General features: G+C 48.6%; 2 protein-coding genes across 2 annotated transcripts in view; both read right to left on the bottom strand.

Annotated features, from left to right (window-relative positions):
* The window catches only part of WDR26 (WD repeat domain 26), a 61188-nt gene extending 39276 nt beyond the window's left edge, over positions 1-21912 (bottom strand). The window contains 4 exon segments of the mRNA XM_083175566.1: positions 14532-14588; positions 14798-14808; positions 14811-14896; positions 20756-21912. Of these exon segments, the coding sequence (XP_083031692.1) occupies positions 14532-14588; positions 14798-14808; positions 14811-14896; positions 20756-21051 (450 nt within the window). The 5' untranslated portion in view covers positions 21052-21912.
* Positions 5398-7453, bottom strand: LOC146062402 (uncharacterized). Its single transcript, XM_083174543.1, has 2 exons — positions 6730-7453; positions 5398-6649 (listed from the first exon to the last, which is right to left on the bottom strand). Exons 1-2 carry the CDS (start codon positions 6771-6773, stop codon positions 5398-5400), a joined length of 1296 nt encoding a protein of 431 aa, XP_083030669.1. The 5' UTR covers positions 6774-7453.
* Positions 21913-26722: the final 4810 nt, after the last annotated feature.

The raw sequence follows: 26722 nt of genomic DNA, 5'->3' as shown, positions 1-26722 counted from the left end.
ACCATGGCGCAGATCAGCCGGATCACATTATCACCTTACAATGCACGCTTGTGAGTGCAGTGTCATGCAAAGAGCAGAGGCAATTGATACAGAGCAGGGAAGGATGGGGTTCTACACTGAGTGGTCTGAAGTCATTGGATAGTGTAGCATCCCCTCTAGTCTGGGGAAGGGCAGCAATGTGACGTGGCATCGTTTCCACAAGAGATGCTGAGTCATGCGTCTACATAGCTTCCCAAAGCTCCCTAATTCTTGTAGGTTCAGAATTCTCCACCACGGAAATGCTTGACTGGGTTCACGTTGGGCGAAGAGGGTCGCCACACCATAGAATGCTCCTTGATCCAACTCAACTAAATTGGGAGCGGTGACCCTGCATTATCTTGTTGGAATATACAATAGGGCAACATGAATCTATGAAAGGCTGCAATTGATCACCAAGCTCCCAATGTAGCAGTTACTGGTCAATCATGTGCCCACAAAGACCAGGGGATCAAACATACCAAGTAAACAAATACTACATCACCATGGAACCACCACTGTCCTGCACAGTGTCCTGCAGACAACAGATGTCCATGGGGTCTAGTCTGAAGCAAGCTGGAATAGGGACTCATCGGCTTACACATTACCAGTCCTCGGGGTCAGCGACATCACAAGCCTCAGAAGTGAGGTCATAGTGTTACCAGGGATATTCTGTAGGGTCTTCTGTTCCCATACCCCATGAAAGCTGAAGAATGGAGTATTGACTTGCTAGATATGCGTCCGGTACCTTAGATTTGGAATAGAACCTAGGAGTCCAAATAACAAACTGAGGTGCAGTGCTCAGTGCCAACAAGATGCTAGTCTGTATAAGAAAGGGCATGGAAGCTAGGGACACCGAAATAATTATGCCACTGTACAAGGTATTGGTTAGACCTCATCTAGAATCTGGAGAACAATTCTGGCCTCCTCACTATAAAAAGGACATTCTAGAACTGGAAAAAGTCCAGAGAAGGACAACCAAGCTAATAAAAGGGTTGGAGTCATTAAGCCAGGGCTCGACAAACCCCGGGGGCCAGGTCGCCACGGCGACCAGATTCTGCTTCCTGGCGACCAGATTTTGTTGGGGAGGAAGGAGAATCTGGTCATCGCCGGGTGCACTTGCGGTAACAGGTCAAGTAGTCATTAATCTACCTGGCGGTATGAGACAGAGGCACAGAGTCCATCCCTAAGGAGCAGGTCCGCCGCGGCATCGGGGGCCAATCACAGTTTGCGGTTCAGCAGCCAATCAGACCGCCGTGAGCTTTGGTCTGGCGCAAGAGAAAAATAGCCATGGCGGAACGTGGGGTAGCCCTGCGTCGAACCGAGCCTCCCCACTGTCGCGGCGCAGCGATCAGCACCAGCACCCCCCTCCTGTCTGGTCCCCCGGCTCTCGCTCAGCGTGAGCCAGGATTCAACTCCCCGACACCTGCTCCCCCCCCCCCCCCCCCTCTTCAGCTTCCTACTGTCTGTCCGGTCCCTGCACTGGGGCAGCCACTCGGATCGCGTCCCTCAGGCTCCGGCTGGATGTAGCCGACAGCCCCCCTGTGCTCCGTGCAGACCTCAGTATTCCTTAACACACTGGGAGGAGGCTGCTCAGAGTGACAGCTCCGGCGGGGCAGGCACCTCCCACGGCGCAGCGGTCAGCACCAACGCACCAGCACCCCCCTCCTGTCCGCTCCCCGGCTCTCACTCGGTGTCCCCGCTTGGATGTAGCCGACAATGGCCCCTGTGCTCTTTGCACACAGGAGACGCGTCCACAGGGTGGGGGGGCTGCCGCGTACCGGGGATTCCCCACTGCCGCGGACAGAGGTTTCCCCACTGCTGAGTGGGAGCAGCAGTGGGAGAGCTGTGCTAGTATGGCATCATAGGGAGAGCTGTGCTAGTATGGCATCATAGGGAGAGCTGCATCGGGTATGGCCTCAGTGAGAGAGCTGGGACATGGATATGGCATCAGGGGCAGAGCTGTGCTAGTATGACATCATAGAGAGAACTGCATCAGGCGTATTTTGCCAGGGGGATAGCTGCATCAGGGGTATGGGGCCAGGGGGATAGCTGCGTCAGGGGTATGGGGCGAGGGGGATAGCTGCGTCAGGGGTATGGAGTCAGCGGAAGAGATGGGTCAGGGGTAAGGGATAACATCGGATTATACTTGCCGATAATTCCTTTTCTTCCTAGAGACCATGGCAGCCATCACATTGGGATATCGTCCCATTCCTTGAGTTAGACAGGTTACTTTTTTCCCAGGCTCCTCCCTCTTGGGTATATATCCCTGCTCCTCCCCTCTCCTGGTGTCTTTTCGAGTGTCTCCTTCCTCTCTGGGAAAAAAGAACATAAGGGAGGGCAAATAATGGCTGCCATGGTCTCTAGGAAGAAAAGGAATTATCGGCAAGTATAATCCGATGTTTTCTTCTACGATCCCATGGCAGCCATCACATTGGGAATACCAAAGCTAGATACACGGGAGGGCCCAGTCAAGTTATAATTCTTTTAATTATCCATCACACCATGTAATACTTGATCCCCAAATTGAGGGACAGACACATTTACTTCATAATGTCTAGAAAACGTATGAACTGAGGACCAAGTAGCAGCGTCACACAAGTCCTTTATCGACGCCTTCGCCTTCAAAGCCCACGAAGTCGACGTAGCCCTTGTGGAGTGTGCCGTGACAATTGCTGGAACTTCTCTTCCCTCCAATTTGTACACGAATACAATGACTTCCCTGATCCATCTTGAGATGGTTTGCTTCGTAGGAGTCAATCCCTTCCTTGACCCCTCAGGGATTATAAATAAACTCTTTGCCTTCCTGATCTCCTCTGTTCTCTTGAGATAAGTAGTAATACTCCTTACTACATCCAAATTGTGCAAGACCATCTCTTCCTCATTCTTGGGTTCTGGATAAAACGTTGGCAGAGAAATTTCTTGGTTCAAATGAAATTCAGAAATGACTTTGGGGAGAAAATGAGGATTGGTTCTAAGAACAATTTTATCAGGAAGAATCTTCAGATATGGCTCTTCTGCCCATAGCGCTTGGAGTTCACTGACTCTTCTCGCTGAGGTGATGGCGACCAAAAATACGGTTTTCCAATTTAAGTGCTTTAATGAGATCTCTGCTAACGGTTCAAAAGGTGGATTCATCAGAGCTTTTAATACTAGATTTAGGTCCCAAGAAGCAACCAGAGATCTAATTGGAGGTCTCATCCTCTTGATCGCATTCCCGAACCTAATAATCAGTTGTTCCTCCGCCAGTCTTCTCTCTAATAAGACATTTAAGGCCGAAATCTGAACCTTCAATGTTGAATTAGCCAGACCATCTGCGAACCCCTTGTAAAGGAACTGTAAGACATCAGCAGTTGTAACTTCTTGTATTGCCTCCATTGACCCTCTCCAGTTGAGAAACGCTCGCCAGACCCTATAATAAGCCACAGACGAAATCTTCTTTCTTGCTTGAAGCAACAGAGAAATCACTTGGTCCGAAAGACCCTTCTGCCTCAGATGGCCCCGCTCAATCTCCACGCCGTCAAAGCTAACCCTGCGGGATCTGGATGTAACAGCTGCCCCTGCATCAGAAGTTCTGGAACCACCGGCAATGTCCAAGGTTCTTGAACTGCCATTCTCAGCACTGTTGTAAACCATGCCCTCCGGGGCCAAAAGGGAAGAATGACTATCACCTCTGTCCCATCGTCCATTATCTTCCTTAGAACTTTGGGAATTAGTGGAAACGGGGGAAACACGTACCCCAAACTGCACGTCCACTGGACGGAGAAAGCATCTATCGCTGCTGTCTGGGGAAGAGAGTATCTGGAGAAGAATCTGTTCACCTTCTTGTTTAAGTGTGTCGCCATTAGATCTACTTCCGGCACCCCAAATCGGCTGATCACTTCTCTGAAGACTCTTCCGTTCAGCTCCCATTCCCCTGGGTGCACCTTGTTTCTGCTGAGGAAATCTGCCAGAATGTTCTGCTCCCCTGGGACATGAATGGCTGTTAACGACTCCACGTTCTTTTCCGCCCAAGATAGTATCCTTGAGAGTACTGTCATGAGCGACTTGCTCCTGGTTCCCCCCTGGTGATTTATGTAGGCAACCACCGAGGTATTGTCGGACAAGATTCTTAAATGTGTTCCCATGATCGTCTGGGAAAAGTTTCTCATCGCTCTCCATACGGCCTCTGCTTCTCGCCAGTTTGACGAGTTTGCACTCTCTTTCGCCTTCCACGTGCCTTGAATTGTCTCTCCTTCGCAATGAGCTCCCCAACCTAGCTGACTCGCGTCGGTTGTGATTAACCGGAATCTTGGTGACTGTAGTGATGTCGCCTTGTCTTCCAAAGCTTCTTTGGCCCACCAATGTAGAGACCTTCTTGCTTCTGCAGACAGATTTATCTTCCTTGTTACGGAGACCCTTTTCTTTAGAAGCGGTAGGATTGCCCACTGCAACTCCCTCATTCTCCATTGAGCCCATGGAATGACTCCTATCGTGGAAGACATCATCCCTAGTAGACTTGAGCATTCCTTTAAGGATGTCACTCTTGTTTTTGCAATTGAGTCTGACAGTCCCCTGACCTTTATGCACCTCTCTTCTGATAGTGAAATTTCGAACCTTTTTGAGTCTATTATTACCCCCAAAAACTTGATTCTCTGCGTGGGTGTCAACTGGCTCTTCTGATGATTCACTAGCCACCCGTGCCTCTGTAAACAGTCGATGACGATCTGGACGTGGTAAGTGAGCATCTGTTCGGATGGAGCTGCTATGAGTACGTCGTCTAAATACGGCCAAATGAGAATCCCTCTTTTTCTTAATAATGCCACCAGAGTTACTAACACTTTTGTGAAGACCCTCGGAGAGGCCGCAAGGCCGAAGGGCAGACACGTAAATTGGTAATGCTTCCCTTTTATGCAAAACCTGAGGTACTTCCGATGCAGCTGATGTATTGGAACATGATAGTAGGCATCTTTTAGGTCCAGGGACACCATGAAGTCCCCTCTTCTTATTCCTGCCGTAATGGTTCTCATGGTCTCCATCCGAAACTTCCTCACTTTTAAGAATCGGTTCAGTCTTCTCAGATCTATAATAGTTCTGAACCCCCCCGTATTCTTCTCCACGAGGAACAGATTGGAGTACATCCCTTTCCCCCACTGGTTCTTTGGCACCGTCTCCACTGCCTCTATGGACAGTAAATTGGTTAGAATCTTTTCTAACTCTCTTGACTCTAAGGCCGACCTGGGTTGTCTTGACCTCTGGAAGAAATCTGCGGTGGGAGTCTGGTTGAATTCCAAAGAATAACCCTCTCGAATTATCCTCTGTACCCATCTGTCCTGAATTGAAATGTCCCATACCTGTGGAAACTGGGCCAGACGGGCTCCCACCGGGGGAAGTAGCTGGTTGTCATTGTCTTCCACCTCTCCTATAACTCTGCCGAAAGGACTGTCTGGAACTGGAAAAGGAGCCTCTCTGACTGTACGGCCTGCCCGGCCTGTATGCTTTGGCATCTCTAAAGGTTTGCTTGTAGGTGCTTGGATACGGGAACTTATTTCTTTTATCCTGGGGAAGCTTTAGGGACTTGCCCCCCGTGAGCCTGTGAATCAGGGCATCTAACTTGGTGCCAAAGAGAAATGATCCTTCAAACGGTAGTGAAACCAGACGGTTTTTTGAATGAGAATCAGCTGACCAGGAACGCAGCCATAGAGCCCTCCTTGCAGCTACCCCTGCTGCCATAGATCTGGCCGCAAAGGATGTCACATCTAAAGACATTTCACAAAGAAATTCAACAGCCCTTTGAATCACCTCTAGATTCTTCATAATGTACTGTCTAGAGATCTTTTCCTCTAAGTCCGTATGAAGTGTAGTACACCACATTCTCACCGCCCTTGTGACTGAGGCCATCGCTACTCCAGACTTCAGGGATACCGCTGTAGAAAGGTGCAATTTCTTTAATGAACCTTCCATTCTCCGATCCATTGGATCCCGGAATGAGGCTCCATCTTCCAATGGTAATGTAGTGCGTGAAGTTACCTCTGCCACTGCGGCATCTATCTTGGGTATACCACACCACTTAAGACATTCCTCATCCTTTATAGGATACATTTTATCAATACGGAATAACTTCCCTTGCTTCTTCTCCAAATTTGACCATTCCTTCACAATAGTCTCCTTCATAACACGATGAACCGGGAAGGAACGACCCTTCTTGGATCTGTCCTCAAATAATAAATCGGCCCCTTCTATGGGAGTGACAGTCTCTTTATAATTCATTGACTTATAAATATGTTTCAGCACATATTCTACTGTCTCAAAATTGAATACTCTAGTATCCTCTTTAATCTCCCCTGGCTCATCAGAACCATCTTTAAATTCCTCCTCTTCCTCAGAGGTATCATTTCCTTCATACTCCAATTCTGCCTGGTCTCTTGTTCTCTTAGACCCCTGGGGTTCCTCCTCTTTGGCCACAAAGGACTTTTTCATCCAGTCCATTAATTTTCCCAGCATTATAGACTGATTATCAGGGACTTCCGGCTGTGGTTCACAGCTGTCACATATAGTCTTGTCAAGTGCAGCATCAATCACTTTATCACAAGCCATGCAGTGTATTTCTGTATGCTTCTTCTTAGCCACTTTCTTCTTAGGTTCAGAAGGCACACTATAACAACAAAAAACCCCTATTACTAATCTGAAATAAAATTTCTAAAACTCCCTATCACAAAAACGCATAAGGCTCACCTCACAGGGGCACTGTTTCCTCTACTGGGGGAAGGCAGATCCATCTCACAACACCACTATCTGCAGCAACATAAAAAACCCATAAGGTATGTATACACATGCTGCGTTTACCGATGCTGATAGCAGAAATAACCCATTGTCCTACCTTACAGCCGCTTGTCAGAACTCCACTGCTGCTGCTTTGCCTCACAGCAGATACTGACATGTTGCCTTTTTATTCAAGCAGAGCGCGCTGGAAGCGTGCAGACGCCGGCCGGCGTACCGGAAGTGCGCGATCGTGCAAAGGATCCTGGGTCCTGTAGTTTCTGCGCGTACTGCCGAAACCGGAAGTACGCTACAGGAAGACGCGACGCAAGGGATTCTGGCTCCTGTAGTCCAATCCCGGCGTCCGCGCTAGCAGCCTCATGCTGGAGTTTATAGTATCCTTGCCGGAGAGTGTACACGCTGCAAGCGCTGGTGCTGGTGATATGAAGGAGAGAGGAGCTACAGACGCCCGCTACTGTGCTCCTGATGGCATGGACAGGCACCCTAATAAGGGTCACGCTCCCAAGCTGCAACCCCCTGAGTGAACCCTGTATCTAAAAGGTGAGCCAGAAATAAAAGTAACCTTCCTGCCCTAACTAACAAGGAGACAGGAAAAAAAGACACCAGGAGAGGGGAGGAGCAGGGATATATACCCAAGAGGGAGGAGCCTGGGAAAAAAGTAACCTGTCTAACTCAAGGAATGGGACGATATCCCAATGTGATGGCTGCCATGGGATCGTAGAAGAAATATATATATATATAATTAATTACAGTTCACTGTTGCCAAGCTTTTTGGCAGGGTGAGCAAAATTTATAGTTACGCCACTGCGCAGTGTACCTGCTCTAATACAGCTGGGTGGATTGAGGACTTCTCTGCCTGGCTGTTACCGTTACCACGGATGGTAACGGCAGGGAGGAGGAGGGATAATTCCCCATAGCAACGAGCATGTTAACCCCATGGCACCACATGTAACTCCTGGCAACGAGCATGTAAGTAGTAAGTTGAACATATGTGGCATATGTAATAGGCATTACGCCGTTTGGTATTATATGTGATGGGCATTACAGCATGTGGTGCATTACAGTGTTTGGTATATGTAATGGGCATTATGGCGTGTGTTATATTTAATGGGCATTATGGGGTTTGGTGTAATATGTCATAGGTATTATGGTGTGTGGCGTAATATGTCATAGGTATTATGGCATGTGGTATAAGACGTAATGGGTGTGTGACATGTGTAATAGGCATTACAGTGTAAATTTTGGGTGCACGGCTTTGGCACGCACTGTTCCTATTTTTAGTTTGTCTGGCTCCTACTTTTTCATCCTGGCTCCTAGATTTTAAAGAAATTTGTCAAGCCCTGCATTAAGCTATGAGACAGATTAGTCGAATTAGGAACGTTTAAGGGGAGACATGCTTAACATGTACATATATATCAGGGTACAATATAACGAACTGTCAGACACCCAATTTACTGAGGCTGGAGACTAGGACACATGGGAATGTCCTCAGGCTGGAGGGAAGAAGATTTCGTACCCATTGACATGGCAGTAAAAGTTGTATCCAGATGATAGATCTAGAGTCAGAAGTTAGACATCTTCTCTACAAGTTACAGACAGTCGACCTTTTGAGTGGGTACCTAGACACTGTAGATCTATCAATCCACAACCATAGAAGTATGGGAATCTTCCAGAAGAAGTGGTGTTGGCAGACACAAATTTCATTTAATGTTGAACTAGCATTTGTTGGATAAAACCATCCAGGAGAACCACCAACAAACCTTTAGCCCAAAGTGGAAGCGATTTCCCAGAATCTGGATTGCCCATAGTGAGCCCATTACACATCCAGTGATTTTGCTTAAGAAAAAAAAAAAAAAAAAAAAAGGAAGAAGAAGGGCAGAGTAGTGGTTCAGGATGACCTAGATCAACATCTCAATCTGTGTACACACAGTGATTCTTAAGCAGATGGAGTAGATTTTGACTGCATGCACTGACTTAGGATACCCTTTTTTCGCCATAGTCATGAATGACTCCCAGTATCGCATATGGATGGAAGAGGGGAGGGGGAAAAAAAATAAATAAATCACTTTTTGTGTGTAGGCACCTTAAGGGGGTATTCAATGTAGGGTCACGACTGTTTGGCTGGCCCAACAGCTGTGACTGTCCCGTTATCGGTCGGCTCGACAGATTTTGCAGGCAGGATTCAATGTCCCGCCTGCCGAGCACCAAGAAGGGAATGCGGCAGTGAGAAGCAAGCCGGAAATAGGCAAGCTGCGGCCGGGAACTCATCAATTCCCGGCAGAATGTGCTCGACTGCTTGGGAAGTCGGGCACATTCTGCTGAGATCCCTGTTCAATGCTGCATTGAATAGGACCCCGCCACCATTTCCCCCGTCGGGATATTGAATACTCCCCTAAGTCTTTTTTTCAACCTAAACTACAATGTTACCTCCTACAATGAAGGTGGATGTGATGAGAAAATGTCACTCTTGTTACCATGATGCTCGTGTCTGTTCTGACTGACTGCATCTCCACCTCTGTTACACTAGAACCCTTCACTATAGTGGAGAAATTTACATGGAGCATTTATTTGGGTGGATTCTACATGTAGCATGGTCAACAATGAATTTAAGGATAATACATCTGACCATATACACTATAGCTGGGGTAGCCAACCCTAGTCCTCGAGAGCTACCAACAGTGCATGTTTTGCAGGTCTCCTCACAGAATCACAAGTGAGCTAATTAGCTCCATCTGTGTATCTTTTAAAATGTGTCAGTGATTAATGAGTGCAGCTGTGCAGCAGCTAGGTTGTCTGGAAAATGTGAACTGTTGGTAGCTCTCGAGGGCTAGGGTTGGCTACCACTGCACTATAGTGTGCCAAAATTTATGGAATGGCAATATCTAAAGGCACGGTTGGATGGTTTAAAACATCTTTTTTTTTTTTAATAACTCTGGTTTAAAATGTAGTGACTACAGGCACAACACAGTGACATCTTAAAAAACAAAGCATATTGTAAGGGAATCCCTGATGTTATTGCACATTCTTGTTGCCTGTGGTTTTTAAGCAAGATGAACCAATGCAGTAAATAACACACCAAATATAGAGAGGTTATTCACATGAGAGGTGCTAAGTCTGCCTAGCATCAAGCTTCTCCCAACATTCGTTAATCTTAATGTATTTCCCATTATGTAACAACTTCTGACTGCTGAATCATCTTCAGCTAGTGTAACAAGTTCTTCCTTCTTTTGGTTTAGTTCATTCAAAGATTTAAAACAGACAGGGAACTAAAAAGGCATTTAAGCTAGTGGTTCTATTCAAATAATGCCAGTTACACATACAGCGCTAATGACTAACGCCTTCTTTTTTTGTGTTTGTGCGTTTCTCTGAAAATTACTTTAGCATGTTTTAATTAGGTTTAGTCTAGAATTGTTTTTTATTAAAGATTTGAAATGAGTCATATAAAAGGCCAGTAACAGTATTGTTACAAACAAGATTACATTTATTTTCTCTTTCATTAAAACGTTAACACAAAGACAAAACAAAAACCGTTTAAGCGGGTTTGTTTTCTTGCACGTCAGAGCCAACGAGTGGACATCTGGCAATAGCTATAGATGCTTTATGGATATATAGAGGAGAGACGGCTCAGTGTTGTTACTGGACTCCAACGAACCAATGTTGCAACTGGTCTAGTGGAGTACGTACTAGGTTGACCCCATTTTGAGGAGTGCAAATCTGTAGACACAGTCCCACAAATTCACCCTAGTTATGACCGCATCAAGTTATACCTTTTGTGATGGGTAATAGGACTGCTGCTGAATGGAGTGGTGTCAGGACGTGGTAGACTCAGGCCTGACATACTGCTACAGTGCATTAAGTACAGCAACATTCTAACCTGTATCATTCAGGACCCCTCAAGTGCAGAAGCTGAATATCTAATGATGCTTCCCTAAAGCAGAAACACCCTCCCAAAAACATTATGGAGAACGGGGACTGTATTGTTATCCCATCTTTACAGAAGAACTCTTACCAATCATAGAAAAAAACACTTCATAGTGTACTGCTGCCAGCTGCCATATTTTAGTGAATGTTTGTCCCACATTCCAGTTGCAGTGTTGAATAAGCCGACTAGATGCAATTGCAGTATGAGCTTTAGAACCCTATTACACCACCTAAAATACGCAGGGATTTTGCATGGGAGCGCGCACAAGAACCTGTGATTGCAGCCAGTTTAAACATACTCAATTTAAGAGACCCAGGTCATGCGACCCAGCATTTCAACCCGGGTATCGAGCATGGTTGAACACAGATTCAAAACAGCTTGTGGAGTAGTGTAAACGGGTAACCCAGGTCGATGAGACACAGGACTTGCTCAATGCAATAAAATAGTGGGGCACCGGGAGATGCCCTCCTCTCCTGACGCTGGCCCAGGAACAGTCTCCACTGATGTCACCAGCTCAGCATTATGCCAGGTAGGAATGGCAAAGCAAAAAAGGTCACAAGTCAGGTGGCACCTGGGTTGGAGCATCTTCCTGGTTGCAACCCGGCCTTTTGGTGCAACTACCACTGCTGAGCATTTGCAGGGACCCTTTCACACTGCACCTCAAGACCAAAACACATTTCCCAGTTTATTGCTGGGTCGTGTAAATGTACCCCTCCAAAATAACCAGGGTCCAAAGACCCACCAATCCCCATAGGAAATGTTGCAGGTTCAATACAGACGAGATCCATGTTGAGGGGCAGTGTAAAAAACGGGTAACCTGGATCATGCAACCCAGGACCCATACCTCCTTTACTATGCAGACTGCAGCTGTGCTGGGGAGGGGGTGACTGGATGCCCAGGAGCTCAATGGCAGAGGCAGCGTCCCAGAGTGTAGATTCCCCCCCCCCCCCCCAGTTTGACGTAGGCCAGCAGTGTCCCAGAGTGTAGAGTCCCCCCCCAGTTTGACGTAGGCCAGCAGTGTCCCAGAGTGTAGAGTCCCCCCCCCAGTTTGACGTAGGCCAGCAGTGTCCCAGAGTGTAGAGTCCCCCCCCAGTTCGACGTAGGCCAGCAGTGTCCCAGAGTGTAGAGTCCCCCCCCAGTTCGACGTAGGCCAGCAGTGTCCCAGAGTGTAGAGTCGTCCCCCCCCCCCCCCCCAGTTCGACATAGGCCAGCAGTGTCCCAGACAACGAATGTCACCTCCAAGCGCCAGTATTGAAGACACTGCACCCATGTGCAACATGAACAGTGCAGGGCAGCATAAACGTAGTGAATCCCGGATAGGACCCGGATTAGAACCGGGTTCCAATTACCGGGTCAGATCCGGAATTTTGGTGTAAAAGCAGCACTATTTGGCCTTAGCATAATGCCGGCTCTGGAGTGTTACAGGTGGACATAGACTGGGAACAGATGATCACACCTCTATAACCTCTGCAAAACTGCCTCTTACCCTAGGCGTGGGACTCAACCTGCTGCAGAACTACACCTCCAAGCATGCCCTGCAACAGTTTTTGGGTTCAGACATGTGCGACTGACATTTGCGCCTCTCGTCTCTGCCGTGCCGATTATAAAGTAGATTATAAGCTATAATGAGCAGAGCCCCAGCTCCTACTGTCCACGCATCCCTTGTGCAGATATTATGCTCTACCTTTACACAGTACCCAGATGGCTGACATAATATCTAGAACATGGTCAATAGTTCGATTAAAGCAATACGTCGACAATTGAAAAGGTTGACGAGTTTCTCAACCCCTAGTATTTTAGAACTTTATACTTTGATATCCAAGAGGCCCTAAGTGAGCGAAGCAAGTCACGAGAGGGGGAAGCGATATGCTAATTGGGGTCCATATACCCTCACAGGCACAAGAAAGTTGCAAAAATCATCATGACGGCTTGGTTTGACTAAACTAGACAGAGTATTCAATTAACAGTTTATATAGCGCAGGGAAGGAGCTATTCAATTCAGTGTGCTGCTATGTCAGCAAGTGCTGGTACATGCAACAAACAGGGTGTTAAGTCAGAGAATGTGGGTTCTCGCAACTAAAGCGACCTGACACTATTGTGTGCAATATTAGGGCACAAAGCAGCATGGCGGACGTTACTTTTGTTGGATATCTGCTCGCTAGCAGGGCTGTGAGCAGAATCAGAATCAGCTTTATTGGCCAGGTATACTTGCGTATACTAGGAATTTGTTTTCGGTGTGCTGTGCAACAGTCAGGTGGGTAACAAGTAAACAGCATACAGTATAAACCATAGAAACAGGTCGGGGAACATGTACAGTCATACAGAAAGTTATTCTGAGGGGACACAGTGTTAGATTATGTGCAAGGGGTTATGGCGCAAGTAGACAGTGAGGAGTTCATGTGTCAACAGGTGACCTGCTTTAGGGAAGAAACTTTTTAGGCTTCTACTGTACCTGGTGGGAACGGCCCTGTAGTGTCTGCCTGATAGCAGCAGGTTAAACAAGACATGGCTAGCATGTAGTTGGTCCTTAACCATCTTAGCTAAATCACCTCCTCCCACTCCCGTGTCCAAGACTTCTCTCGCGCTGCCCCCCTGCACTGGAACAACCTCCCGCCACCCATCAGGCTTTCTGATTCCCTTACCTCCTTCAAGCACTCCCTCAAAACCCACTTTTTTCGACTAGCCTATCCCTCCTCCTAACCTCTTTTGATCCTCCTATCCTGCCTCCGTTCCTACTTATCCTGTTTTTCGTTCGTCCACCCACCTATTTTTAGTATGTTAACTCTTATGAGTAGAGTCCTCCTGCCTCACGTACTCACCCTACCTCTTTACCTCACCTGTCCTCCTGTCCTGTTCTTCCCTTCCTCTACTTCATCTTCAATCTCCTCGACAATTTTGACACCTACTTCTGAACTGATGCTGATTTTATTTCTACCAGCTATACTCCTATTTATACTGTATTTTTCAACACACCCTGTACGTTACCTTGTCATTTGTTTTTTGTTTGCTATGTACGGCACTGCTGACACTTTGCAGCGCCTTATAAATAAACATACTACTACTACTTAGTTGCCCTCTTTTTTGCTCTGGACAGGTTCAGGTCCGTCCCGATTATCTTCTCCGCAGTTCCGACTACCTTTTGGAATCTGCATTTGTCTCTCTCGATGGCGGAGCCGTACCAGACCAGTATTAAGGAGCAGAAGCTTCTGCGGGATGTTGAACTTCCTCAGTTGCCTAAGGAAGAATAGCCTCTGCAGTGCTTTTCCAACAATAGTATCAGTGTTGGGCCCCATTGAAGGTCCCGGGAGATTGTGGTTCCTAGGAACTTGGGAGTCCACCAGCGACACCACACTGTCAGCAATTGTTAGCGGAGGAACACCAGCAGCCTTCTTCCTAAAGTCCACTACCATCTCAACGGTTTTGAGTGGATTGAGCTCTAGATGGTTGCTGCTGCACCACCGGGCCAATCGGTCCACTTCTAATCTGTAGGCCGATTTGTCTCCGTTCTTGATAAGACCAATGACGGTAGTGTCATCTGCAAATTTAATTATCTTTACTGATTGCGCCTCTGAGGTGCAGTCGTTGGTGTACAGGGAGAAGAGCAGCGGTGAGAGTACACAGCCCTCGGGGGCTCCTGTGCTGATGGGAGGTGAATTCCCCCGCTTTCACAACTGGTTTTCTATTATTCAGAAAATCCTTCTGTCAGAAATAGCAGTGCTCTAAATTGAATAGATCCAGGCGCTGCTTCCTGGCTCAATTCTGAATTGCTCCCGTTGTCGGTGAGCTATGTATACACCCACCATACACAATATATTAAAAATAAAAAGTTTCTTACCATTACAGCGTGAGGGGAGTGCACTAGAGACTTTAGTTCATTGAGATCATTCTCCGCCTGCAAAGATCAAATCGAGAAATATTAGAGATCATAAACCTTCAGTTCAGTCACTGCAGTAGAGAAAGGGGTCATTAAATCTGCACAGAGCACGAGACAACAGGAGATCTGACAAAGCAGCTAAAATATCAGATACATGTAGTCACTGTACACCCTATGACCAAGCCCCTAACGCAAAAGGTTTAATGGAGTGGTAGTACCAGTATTACCTTATCCCACTCCCTTCCATCACATGATTGCGGAATTTGGTAGCGGAAGAATGCTCTAAACGACATCCCGATTCTTGCATGAGGAGATCGACTGTCTGGCTGCAAGAGAGATACAGTGTCAGAAACCTGGTCAACTTACCATGACCTGTTGTCCAATACGTCACAGACATGTTTAAACACTTCCAGTTTGCTATAATGCATGGCGCACTACCTGTAGACACACACAAGAAATATGCACTTGGCATATAGGTTAGTTAATAATATGCATGCATTATTTATTATCAGTTTCTTATATAGCGCATACATATTCCGCAGCGCTTTACAGAGAATAGTTGAACGTTCACATCAGTCCCTGCCCCAGTGGAGCTTTCAATCTATATTCCCTACAACATGTACACAGACATTCTAGGATAAATTTGATGAAACCCACGCGAGTACGGGGAGAATATACAAACTCTGCACAGTTAGGGCCGTGGTGGGAATCTAACCCATGACCTCAGTGCTGCGAGGCAGTAATGCTAACCATTACACCATCCATACGGCCCCATTGCATGCTTAATTTAATGTAGACAAAGCAGACCGGTGACACCAATCTATACTACTCTATTCCTGCATTATTGGCAGGTGATTTGGTCCAGCAAATGGACCACCATTAGAAATAACAGGCCTTGCCAACCTGCGGCACTTCGGATGTTGGAAAACTACACATCGCAGCATGCTTTGCCACAGTTCCAGCATTCCAGAAGAGCAAAACTGTGGCAGTGCATGCTGGGAATTGTACTTTCCCAACAGTCGGAGAGCCACAGGTTGGCAAGGCCTGAATAATCACCTTAAAAGCTGGGTGCACACTAGACCACAGGTTCTCAAAGTCGGTCCTCAGGACCCCACACAGTGCATGTTTTGCAGGTCTCCTCACAGAACCAAGTGAAATAATTAGCTCCACTGGTGGATCTTTTAAAATGTGTCCGCGAGTAATGACTGCACCTGTCGGGTGACCTGAACTATATGGGGGTTCCGAGGACCAAGTTTGAGAACCAGCACACTAGACTCTCCTAGAAAAATTATATAGTGCATACACACTGTGCAATCATTTGCCCAGTACACACGGGGCGATGGGAGCAGTGTGCTGAGAGATCTAGTTAAGCACAGATCATACTGCGCTCAGCTGTCACGGCCAGTGTTCTCAATTGAGAGAACACTGGCGATTACTAGGTTTATACCACATGCAGTGTAAATCTAGTCAGGTGATCACAACATGTGGGGCAGCACATAGAATAGAATCAACTTTATTGGCCATGTATGCTTGCGCACACTAGGAATTTTTTGTGGATTACAGTGCAGCATCAAACAGGGCTGAAAAGGGGGGGGGGGGGGGGAGAGAGACATTACATGCATTCCATTTCTAGCTATGACTATGGTGGTCAGGTTGCCAAGGTAGCCGTTGCTGGTGGCCATACACACTGAGCAATCCGTGCTTCATTTCTAAGCGATCTAGATTGGTGGACACATACAGGAGCATAGCCCCATACCCATACACATTACCGACAGTGGCCAATACCGTTCACCCACCTAACATGCAGGCAGTTTGCCTATATTGCCAAATTGATGTTCGGTAGATCTCAATCATAGTTACGCAGGCATCGTTAATATTGAGTGTCCACACAAGACGATATTGTGAATAATATCGCCTAGTGTGTCTGAGGTGAGCCATATCAGATTGAGCTGCATGCACGACCGACTCACGATCGTGCACAATAGTGCACATACACTGTGAAAAATTCACAATCGGGCACATCTTAATAATAACATGGTGTAATGTGTACCCAGCTACAGGGCAAGGCGAGTCGTGTTCAGTAAATGTGAATCCATAGTGCCTGGTTTTGTTATAACAATCTTTAGTCTGTTAGAAACACCCCTAGGGCCTACGGATTCCACAAACTGCACATCCCCCCACATCCAACAGCAACAACCGGATTGCTCCCTCCCTCGCCTGTGTCACTACATCAGTAAGCCCTCCTCTTCCTCAGCCCCTGCTGGATGTAAACATCACCCCCCCCCCCCCCCCCCCTTAACCACCCTTACTGGGCTGGCGAACATTAACCTCTTATCTGCCTAAAGACACTAAACTGTAGCTTCCCATCTACTGCAAGGCAAGATGGAAGACACAAAGACCAGACAAATACATATACTGTATGCAGCAAGCAGCACGGATTTCTGAACAGTGTGACACAGACTAAACATAGCATTAAGCAGCTTCTCCTGCAGCAGCAGCAGTGCACGGCAGATATACCACTGAGGGCTCACCATTACACATGCAGCAGGCACTACGGTCTGCAGGGAGGTTACAGCTGGAACCATTGCCTTATAATGCAATCAAAGTACAAATGGGGCTGATTAACAACCAGAGCACAGGAGCTCATGCAAACAGCTCAGTGACCGTGTCCCTGTGTCATACACCTATATATAGGAAAACCAGTAGTTTAAGAGCTAAATGGAACACACACCATTAAGACCTACCAGTATAAACGTACATACTACCTAGATTTGCTAAATACTGTCACTGATGCAGGCAAGAACCCATAAGCCACTTGTTAATGTATCTATCGTATAACAAGTCACAGTATACCATGTAAAGACAAGGATTGCCATCATGGCATTACAAGTAGTCTGGGAATTAATAAGGATTATAGCAGCCCATTAATAGACAGACTGGTGTCCATTTGGCAGAAATATGGAAGTACCCCCCCCCCCCCATAAGGGTGCAGGGTAATCTTTCTGTAAATAAAGCAATTCGCTGAAGGCACGGTACACATGAGAAGGCTGGACACCATGTACCAGCTCCGTCACAGACCAGACGAGATGCATGGTGTGAGCACTGGCTAATCATTAATACAAATCTGACACTTGAGAGCTAGGCCCAGGAACACAGGCCCGGTAGCACAAAGATAAGCCCATCTATAAACAGACACTGACTTCAGGCCAAGGCCAGGCGTGTATTTTCAGACCTAGTACACACGATGTACAGTGGCAGCTGTATATACAGACACAATACACAGCAGATCTCATGTATACAATGCCGGGTTATCACCTGTTCATACAGAGAGCCATTTCACTCATCTATAGGAGACCAGCAGTGCTAGTCCCATGTATATAGGTCTACAGGGGGACAGGCAGTATAGAGAAGTATGGAAATATGACCAGCAATCTGCATTTTGTATAACTAGCCAATGACATATGGGCCCAATGTCTGTAAATACCCAGATATTTCTGCATGGGTGACCACGATGACATATCCGTAAGGTCACAGATCTAGACCGCCAAGTGTCAGTCGCACAGGTCTCGGCCTACTGATGTTAGGGATGAAGATTAGGAACAGGGTGTATGGTGCGACATCTCTCTATCCACATTCCAGAAAACAGGTCAGTGACTAATATCTGTGTATTAGTATGTAAGATCTCCTTGTGACTGTATGGGTGTCACTATATACACATTACGTGTACAGGGATATCCAATAACCCAGGTACCGTATGGATGTATGCCTGACAATGGCAGATCTCTGTATACAGGAGGTACACACCAAAACAGCCACTGAGCTGTATACACAAAGCAGTGAAACCAGATCTCAGCATATACTATACGGGGTCAACACCACAGCTCTCAGTATCTGTGTGCACAGCCCAAGCAATGACACCAATCTTGGTATATGCTCTACACAAAGTACTGCAAGGGTCACAGACTCAGATGTCAGTACACACCAAACATAGCACACTGACAGATCTCAGTATATACAGACACAAAAACTATAGTGATGTGTGTCTGGGCATCAGAGTCCCCCGTATACCCATATCTACAAAGAACAGTGACGGGTCTCTGTGTACATGTATATACTGAAATCCAAGTAGTGGCATGTACTTAGTGTACATGTACAAACGGAGATCTGCGACATGTCTCTGTATATACAGGTACACAGACTCTGTTCTCAGTATATACAGATGTCCAAAGTATAGTGACAGGTCTCTGTGTACATATATTTCCAAAGATCAAGGTATACTGGCACGTTCCTGTAGATACAGGTATACAGAGACTGTGTGTGGAGAGATATGTGTAGATCACACACACACACATCACTATACTTTGGGCATCTGTCAATCCAGTATGTGCAGGGAATATCGGTGTACACCATACAATGACAGCTGCCAGTGTGCACAGGGAATCTCGGTATACACCATCAGCTGCCAGTACGCGCAGGTAATCTCGGTATACACCATACAATGACAGCTCCCAGTACACACAGGGAATCTTGGTATACACCATACAATGACAGCCGCCAGCGCATACAGGGAATCTCGGTATATACCGTACAGCAACAGCTCCCAGTGTGCACAGGGAATCTCTGTATACACTGTACAGTGACAGCTCCCAGTACACACAGGGAATCTCAGTAGACATCATAGAGTGACATCTCCAAGCATGCCCAGGGAATCTCAGAATACACCATACAGTGACAGATTTCGGTGCGTAAAGATCTCTGTATAAACATGGGTACAGTGACAGGTGCCGGTACACACTGTACAGTGATCTCAGTAGATGTCAAATTAGTCAGCATACACACAGCAGGCTGACAGATGTGCAGTATACACTGTACAGGTGATCTTGGTATATGTGGCATCTCAGAATAAAACATGGGTACAGTGAGGGAGGATATCTGCATATACACTGGCAAAGATATAGGTGTCTTTACCGAAATTCTCAGCAAATTTGCCAGATCTCACTGTATGTATGTATGTATGTATACACACAGACACAACTGATCATGGTGTACGTGTCATATCTCTGTATATAGAGGCACAGTGACTTTAGACACTGTACAAGGGATCTCAGTATATAAAGAGGCACCTTGGTATATGTAGCAGATCTCAGTATATAACCCGCATAATGACAGGTGTCAGTGAACACTGTACAGGGGACCGATGTATATACAGAGGCCCAGTAAAAGGAGGTCTCGGAATAAGAGTCAGATCTTGGTCTATACACGGATCGAGCATAGGTGTCTACATACTGAGCAGATGATCTCTGCATATAGAGAGGCACAGTGAGATCTCAGTGTATATAGGGGGTCTCACAGACATAGGTGTCGGTACACACTGTACAGGGGTCTCACACAGTGACATATCCCAGTATATACATAGTGACAGGGATGTATATACACAACCACAGCGACAGGGGATCTCGGTATATACGGGCACAGTGACAGGTGTCGGTACACAATGTACAGGGAATCCCGGTTTAGACACGGGCAGTGTGACAGGGGATCCCACAGTATACATGTATACAGGGGATGTCAGAATACACTGGGGCACAGTGACAGGGGATCCCGCAGTACACACAGGGGATCCCACGGTATACATGTATACAGGGGATGTCAGAATACACTGGGGCACAGTGACAGGGGATCCCGCAGTACACACAGGGGACCCCACAGTATACATGTATAAAGGGGATGTCAGAATACACTGGGGCACAGTGACAGGGGATCCCACAGTATACACAGCGGATCCCACAGTATAGATGGGATGTCAGTATACACTGGGGCAGTGTGACAGGGGATCCTGCAGTATACACACAAGGGACAGTGACCGAGGATCCCGCAGTATACACAAGGGATCCCACAGTATATATGTATACACGGAATGTCAGTATACACTGGGGAACAGTGACAGGGGATCCCGCAGTATACACAGGGGCACAGTGACAGGGGATCCCTGGGTATATACACAAGGGATGTCATTATACACAGGGGCACAGTGACAGTGGATCCCGGGGTGTGTATAGATAGATATACACACACATATATAGGGAATGTCTGTATACACAGGAGCACAGTGACAGGGGATCTCGGGGTAAATATATACATAGGGGAGGTCGATATACACACGTAGGTATGGTGGGAGCACTTACTTGAGGCCGAGACCGTGCAGGTGCTGCCCGATCAGGCGGATGACGTCCTCGTCCGCCTGGCTCAGCCGTTTCTTCTTCTTCAGGCCCGGTTGCTCGGTGTGCTCGGTGCTGGCGGCGGCCCCGTTGCTACTACTGCTGCTGGCGGAGGCGACGGCCGGGCCGGTGCCGGGCAGCCCGTTGGAGTGAGCCGGTTCTCCGCCGGAGGACTCCCCGTTCTGAGCGGTTGGGGAGGGGGGACAACCGCTACCCGGCTCCGGCCCGCCCGAGCCCCCCGCTGCCGCCCCGTTGGCCTGCATGTTAGCCCTGCTGCCGAGTACCAGGTGAGCCGCCTCCTCCGAGGCTCGCAGCTTCTTCCGCGGGGGAGGGGACGCTCGGCCGGTGTCCGAGTCGGAGGAGGAGGCGGAAGCGGAGGCCAGAGTTTCCTCTCCGGGAGCGGCCGTGGCTGGAGGCTGGGGGGGAGGAGGTGGGGGGAGGGGGGAGAGTCCGCCGCGGCCGCTGCTCGGGGCTGTCACAGCCTCTATCCGGGCTTCCCCTCAGCTGCAGCGGCTCTAATGGCGGCCGGCGCTGACGTCACCGGAAATGCCTACACTGGTGGCGCGCTCACTTCCGGCCACAACATGGCGGCCCCTCCCACCTCCACTCACAGCCTGGCATTCGGGGCACGCTGGGACCTGTAGTCCTGTCACGGCCGGGGCACGCTGGGACCTGTAGTCCTGTGACGGACGGGGAATCCAGGGACCTGTAGTCCTGTGACGGACGGGGAATGCTGGGATCTGTAGTCCTGTCACGGACGGGTAATCCTGGGACCTGTAGTTCTGTGATGGACGAGGAATGCTGGGACCTGTAGTCCTGTTACTGCCGGGGGCACGCTGGGACCTGTAGTCCTGTCACTGCCGGGGAATGTAAGGACCTAGTCCTGTCACGGCCGGGACCAGTCCAGTAGTCCTGTCACTGACGGGGAATGCTGGGAGTTGTTGTCTTGTCTCAACCGGTGCATGCTGGGAGCTGTAGACCTGTCATAGCTAAGGAATGCTGGGACCTGTAGTGCTGTTACTGCCCCGGCATACTGGCACCTGTAGTCCTGTCCTAGCTAAGGAATGCTGCCATCTGTAGTGCTGTCATGGCCGGGGAACGCCTGGACCTGTAGTCCTGTTACTGCCGGGGCATGCTGGGATCTGCAGTCCTGTCATAGCCGGGGAATTCTGGGACCTGTAGTGCTGTCACGACCGGGGCATGCTGCATGAGCCTCTCCAAGAGGGACACAATGCTCTGCTTCTGCACTTCTGTCTTAATGTATGATTGCCATCACCTGTGTTGAAGCACCTATCTTTATCAATTAACCTGTGCAACACAGATGAAGGTAATCCTGCATTAAGAAGAAAGACCAGGAGGAGAGCATTGTGTCCCTCCTGAAGAGGGTCATGTTTGGAGGTATGATTGATGCTGGGACCTGCGTTCCTGTCATTGCTTAGGATTGCTGCCATCAGTAGTGCTGTCATGGCGAAGGAATGCTGGGACCAGTAGTTCTGTCACAGCCAGGGAATGCTGAGATCAGTAGTGCTATCACGACTGGGGAATGGTGGGACCTATGGTTCTGTCATGACCCTGGCATGCTGGGACCTGTAGTCTGTCACAGCCAGGAAATGCTGGGACCTGTAGTCCTGTCATGGCCGGAGAATGCTGGGACCTGTAGTCCGCATGGCATCTCTGTGTCTTTTTTTGTACCTGTACACTGGGCTCCGGCTAATGATGGGGGGAGACTATGGGCAGCGGCTTCTTACCTCTCAAGCTGCAGCTGCTACTGCGACTTGTCTGAGCCGCATGTCGCATCCGATTTCCCTTGACCTCCCAAGGAGTCCTTCCATGCGATTTGGGGTGGATGTGCTATTTTTACATGCGATTTGGTACTTTTGTAATATCTGGGCGCCCGATTTTTTCATTGCATCGCATCCCATGCAATATAGTGGCATACAATTCATGCGATGCGATTTTTCATTGTAAAGACCCAATTTTTTTTTTTTTATTACTTATTTTTTATTGGTTTTACAATAACAGTAACAAACATTTAACCCTTCAAACAACAGCTTAGTGTTAGATCCAATGGTGTACGTATAGAGTAAACAATAGGTCGAATATCATACATAGATATGCATACAAATGTGGCCATAGCCATTTACACTTGCATCATACATGATGTGCACAGACAGAAAATCAACTGCACAGGGGCCCTTATTCTGATCGGTGCGGATATATCCGCGTGCGTTCGGCCCGCCGATGTTTTGTGTCTGCGCATGTGCAGAGGCATCTCTGCGCATGTGCGAGCGGGGCGTACGGCCAAATCCCGCATGATATGTGAACACTCCGAACAGGGGGTGGAGAGGGGCGTGCAGGGCTATTTGGGCTCATTACCATATGCATACGCCCCGCGTTTCATGGGAGTTCCCATGAAAACGCTGGGCGTACGTATGGTAATGCGGCCGTGATGCACGTGTAGGGGGCGGACATATGACATCGCCGGATGTCTGCTGCCCGCCCAGATCCCTGCTTTTGCACGGAAAAATGTCCGTGTGGTCTGAGGTTGCGGGTGCTGGTGGAGCACTCGGTCCTGCATTCGATGGTCTGCGACCATCGAATGATGGGGGAGGTTCCCTTAGATGGAGGAGGCGTATTCCGTGCAAAATACACGTGCGGTCCGTTCGGCCAGCTTCTTACCGCGTACGGACGGAGTTGGCGATCCGTATGGAAGGCGGGGTTTCGCACGCACGGTCCTGGCCGCATAATCGGCTCCGGCCGCACCGATCAGAATAAGGGCCAGGGTGTAGCCGAGCATGTAATAATTCGAGCACTCCCCCCCCCCCCCGCACACACACATATATAGTCATAGGATAGTAGCAGGATAACTGGCAGGGGCAAAAAAGAAGGATACATGTATATTATATACTGGACATATTAGTATGGGTACAAGTGTCTTATGTTATGGAGTTATATAGATGAAACTATTGCAGGGTTGCCGACTTTAAGATTCTCCTCTCCGGGAGAAGCCCGGAGAGGAGAGTTTCAGCAGCCGCTCAGGGGGCGGGGCTTACGAGTGACATCACTAAGCCCCGCCACATGCTGGTAAAACATCGAATTCACGTATCTCCGTGGAGGGGGCGGGGCTAAAATGACGCAATTGTGCCGTTTTAGCTCCGCCCCCTCCTCTGAGACCCGAGGATTGCGGCATTTTAATGCCGCGATCCGGGGGTCCCCCCTGAATCCGGGAGGGTTGCCCACCCTTCCGGGGGGCCGGGAGGGGGTACCCGATTTTCGGGAGAGTCCCGGAAATTCCGGGAGGGTCGGCAACCCTGAACATTTGTAGATCTATGGAAATGAAAGAAAACAGTCCATATACTGTCCCGGATAGAAGGGCACAAGTTCCAGTTTAGTAGTCTAGGCGTCGTAGTAGGCTAGGCATCGAAAGCAGGAGGAGAAGCGATCATGGGAACAGGATTCACTCCATCTTCGAACGCGGTATTAGGATAAGTCCCACAATGGTAGTATGACCATATCCAGCCCAATGCAGAGTATAACATATAAAAGTGGGGCAGTCCTGAGCAAGTGGCGCCAAGCATGAAGTAGCAGGTCAGGGCTTTAAAGGAATTTCCAACTATTAAAGCAGGACCCTGTAGACCTGCATCCCGAAACAGCAGGGGATCAGAAGCCATGGGGCATACGATGTTACAACATGCAGTAAGGGTGTCTTCGGAGGTACCAGCAAATGCATTGTCAAAACAGGAGCGAGAGGTAGTGTCACACTGTGGAGGATCAAAAGCCATGGGGCATACGGTGTCACAGCATGTAGTCAGGGTATCTTCAGTCATGCCGGCAGATGCATCAGCAGTGTAGGTGCAAGAGATATTATCAGAAGCCCTGGGGCATACAGTATCACAGCAGATAGACAGAGTGTGTTCATGTCTGGCGTCAAAGTTAGCATCAATGTAGGAGCGAGAAGTAGTGTCAGAGTGTATCTCAGTCAGCCTGACCACAAGCCTGTCGGCCGAGGATATAATAGCCTGCAAAATACAGTGCAGGGAAGCTTCCATCTTAAGCTGCTGGGTAACTGCAGGCGTATATAGAGACGGCCAGCACGCCTCAATGTTGCAACCAGAAAAGCATTAGAAAGACGCCTCACACTCCCAGCTTCAACAGTGGGGCTTGATCGGAGAGCACTTTCTGGATATAGGTCTGGAGAGCGCCGGTAGGTGGCCAGTGTAGCAATAGGGAGTCACTGCCCAGGCCCGTCCTCCACCTAGATATGGGACATCAAAGTTAGCTGGGGTCACCAGGTTTCCGCAGCACTCACCCGCCAAGAGGTCACAGAGTGCTCGGAGTTAAGCCCGGAGAGGCAGCCTCAGCTGAGTGCACCTGTGCCGCAAGTGCCCCAGCCCCGAAGTCACGCGGGCAAGATGGCGCCGGCACTCCCTGCGCGGCCCGCAGCAGTGCTACCCTGACGGGAGCGCTTCCCACTCTCTCCGCTCAGTGAACAGAGAGCGGCCGGCACCCGTCTCTCCCACCCGCCACGACTCCAGCGGGGCAGCGGCAGCGTCGCAGCATTACCTCAGGGGCACAGGGGATCAGCAGCAGTGCCCGGAGCTCGGCGTGGATGTAGGCCGCGGTCTCTCCAATCCCGCAGACACACAGCCCCGGAGAGCAAGCAGCGTTGGTGCAGAACGGTGAGCGGGGTATCACACACACATAGCAGGCATCAGGGTCCTTGGTGGCAGCAATACAGGATATTTTGCAGGATTTTTAGAGGGAGCACAAAGGATCTGCTGCCTACTCCATCGGCGTCTAGGCCACGCCCCTCAAAGACCCAATTTTTTATTGTATAGTCACCCATGGGTGATTTCATACCCCCACTATCCAACTACGCATGGAGTTGATTTTATATAGTGTGGCGAGCGCAGCGAGGCAAGCGGACGCAGAATACATGTAAAGTAATCCGCGGGGCTCGCTGCGCTCGCCACGCTCGCCACGCTTCGGGCTCGCCACACTATATAAAATCAACTCCATGCGTAGTTGGATAGTAGGGGTATGAAATCACCCATGGGTGACTATACAATTAAAAATCTGGTCTTTACAATGAAAAAATCGCATTGCATGCCTTAAGTAATGGCATGCAATGATAAAATCGGGCGCCCAGATAATACACACGTACCTGCGATTTATCTGATGAGCTGGACTTCTGAGTGCTAGGGGTGCTGGCATATCGCATGGTGCTAAAAAACAGTCCCGATGTGCACCTAACACCTACGATTCTGATTAATCCTATGTGCAGCAGGTCCGATGTCTGACCAGATGTGTACAGAACCACCATCAAAGTGTTAAACCGCTGAGCGCCTGATGCCCCTCACCACTCAACAAACCTTGAACCCAAAGACCCGTCTCCTCCCCTTCTTTCCCCTTTTGTAACCTTCCCCTTGTACATGAAATAACCAGTCGCAGTCGAGTATTTATGGCGAATTAAATGGTCACAATTTATTAACTTGATTACAAATTTACTGTTCCTTACTCTTGGTGGCAAAGATAGCACTGTGGTCCACCAGCCCTTATCACAACTGAATCATGTAACCGCCTGGGGGGGCCAGGATCTCCTTCTCCCAACTGACAACCTGTAACCGCCGGGTGATCCCGTTTTGCCCCCCGACGCCAGGCCTGGCGCCCACCTTGGCTGGCCCGCAGTACTTCCACCCCCGACACCAGGCCTGGTGCCATACCTTGGCTGGTCCGCAGTACTTCCGTCTGCTGCTTTGCCCTTCTTGAAGTTGCTTAATGTTGTTCCTTCTTCCTCTTGGGATGGGTGGGTGGGATCCTTGCTGGGGTCGCTTCTGAGTGTACTGACTCCCATTGCCCCCTCCTTAAGTATGGCCTATACCAGGGGTGGCCAGATTTTTGTGTCCCGGGATCTACTTTTAGTTCACATATTTA

This window comes from Crinia signifera, chromosome 3, assembly GCF_055691185.1.
Source record: "Crinia signifera chromosome 3, ASM5569118v1, whole genome shotgun sequence".
NCBI classification, from domain to species: Eukaryota; Metazoa; Chordata; class Amphibia; order Anura; family Myobatrachidae; genus Crinia; species Crinia signifera.
This window is presented reverse-complemented; position numbering and strand designations above follow the sequence as displayed.

What these genes read in the sequence shown, in the direction of transcription:
- LOC146062402 (XM_083174543.1), bottom strand. Translation starts at nt 6,773, where the DNA reads ATGGATCTGCCTTCCCCCAGTAGAGGAAACAGTGCCCCTGTGAG. An exon ending in GGAAACAGTGCCCCTGTGAG is followed by an intron (nt 6,650 to 6,729) that starts GTGAGCCTTATG and finishes TTGTTGTTATAG; the next exon opens with TGTGCCTTCTGAACCTAAGA.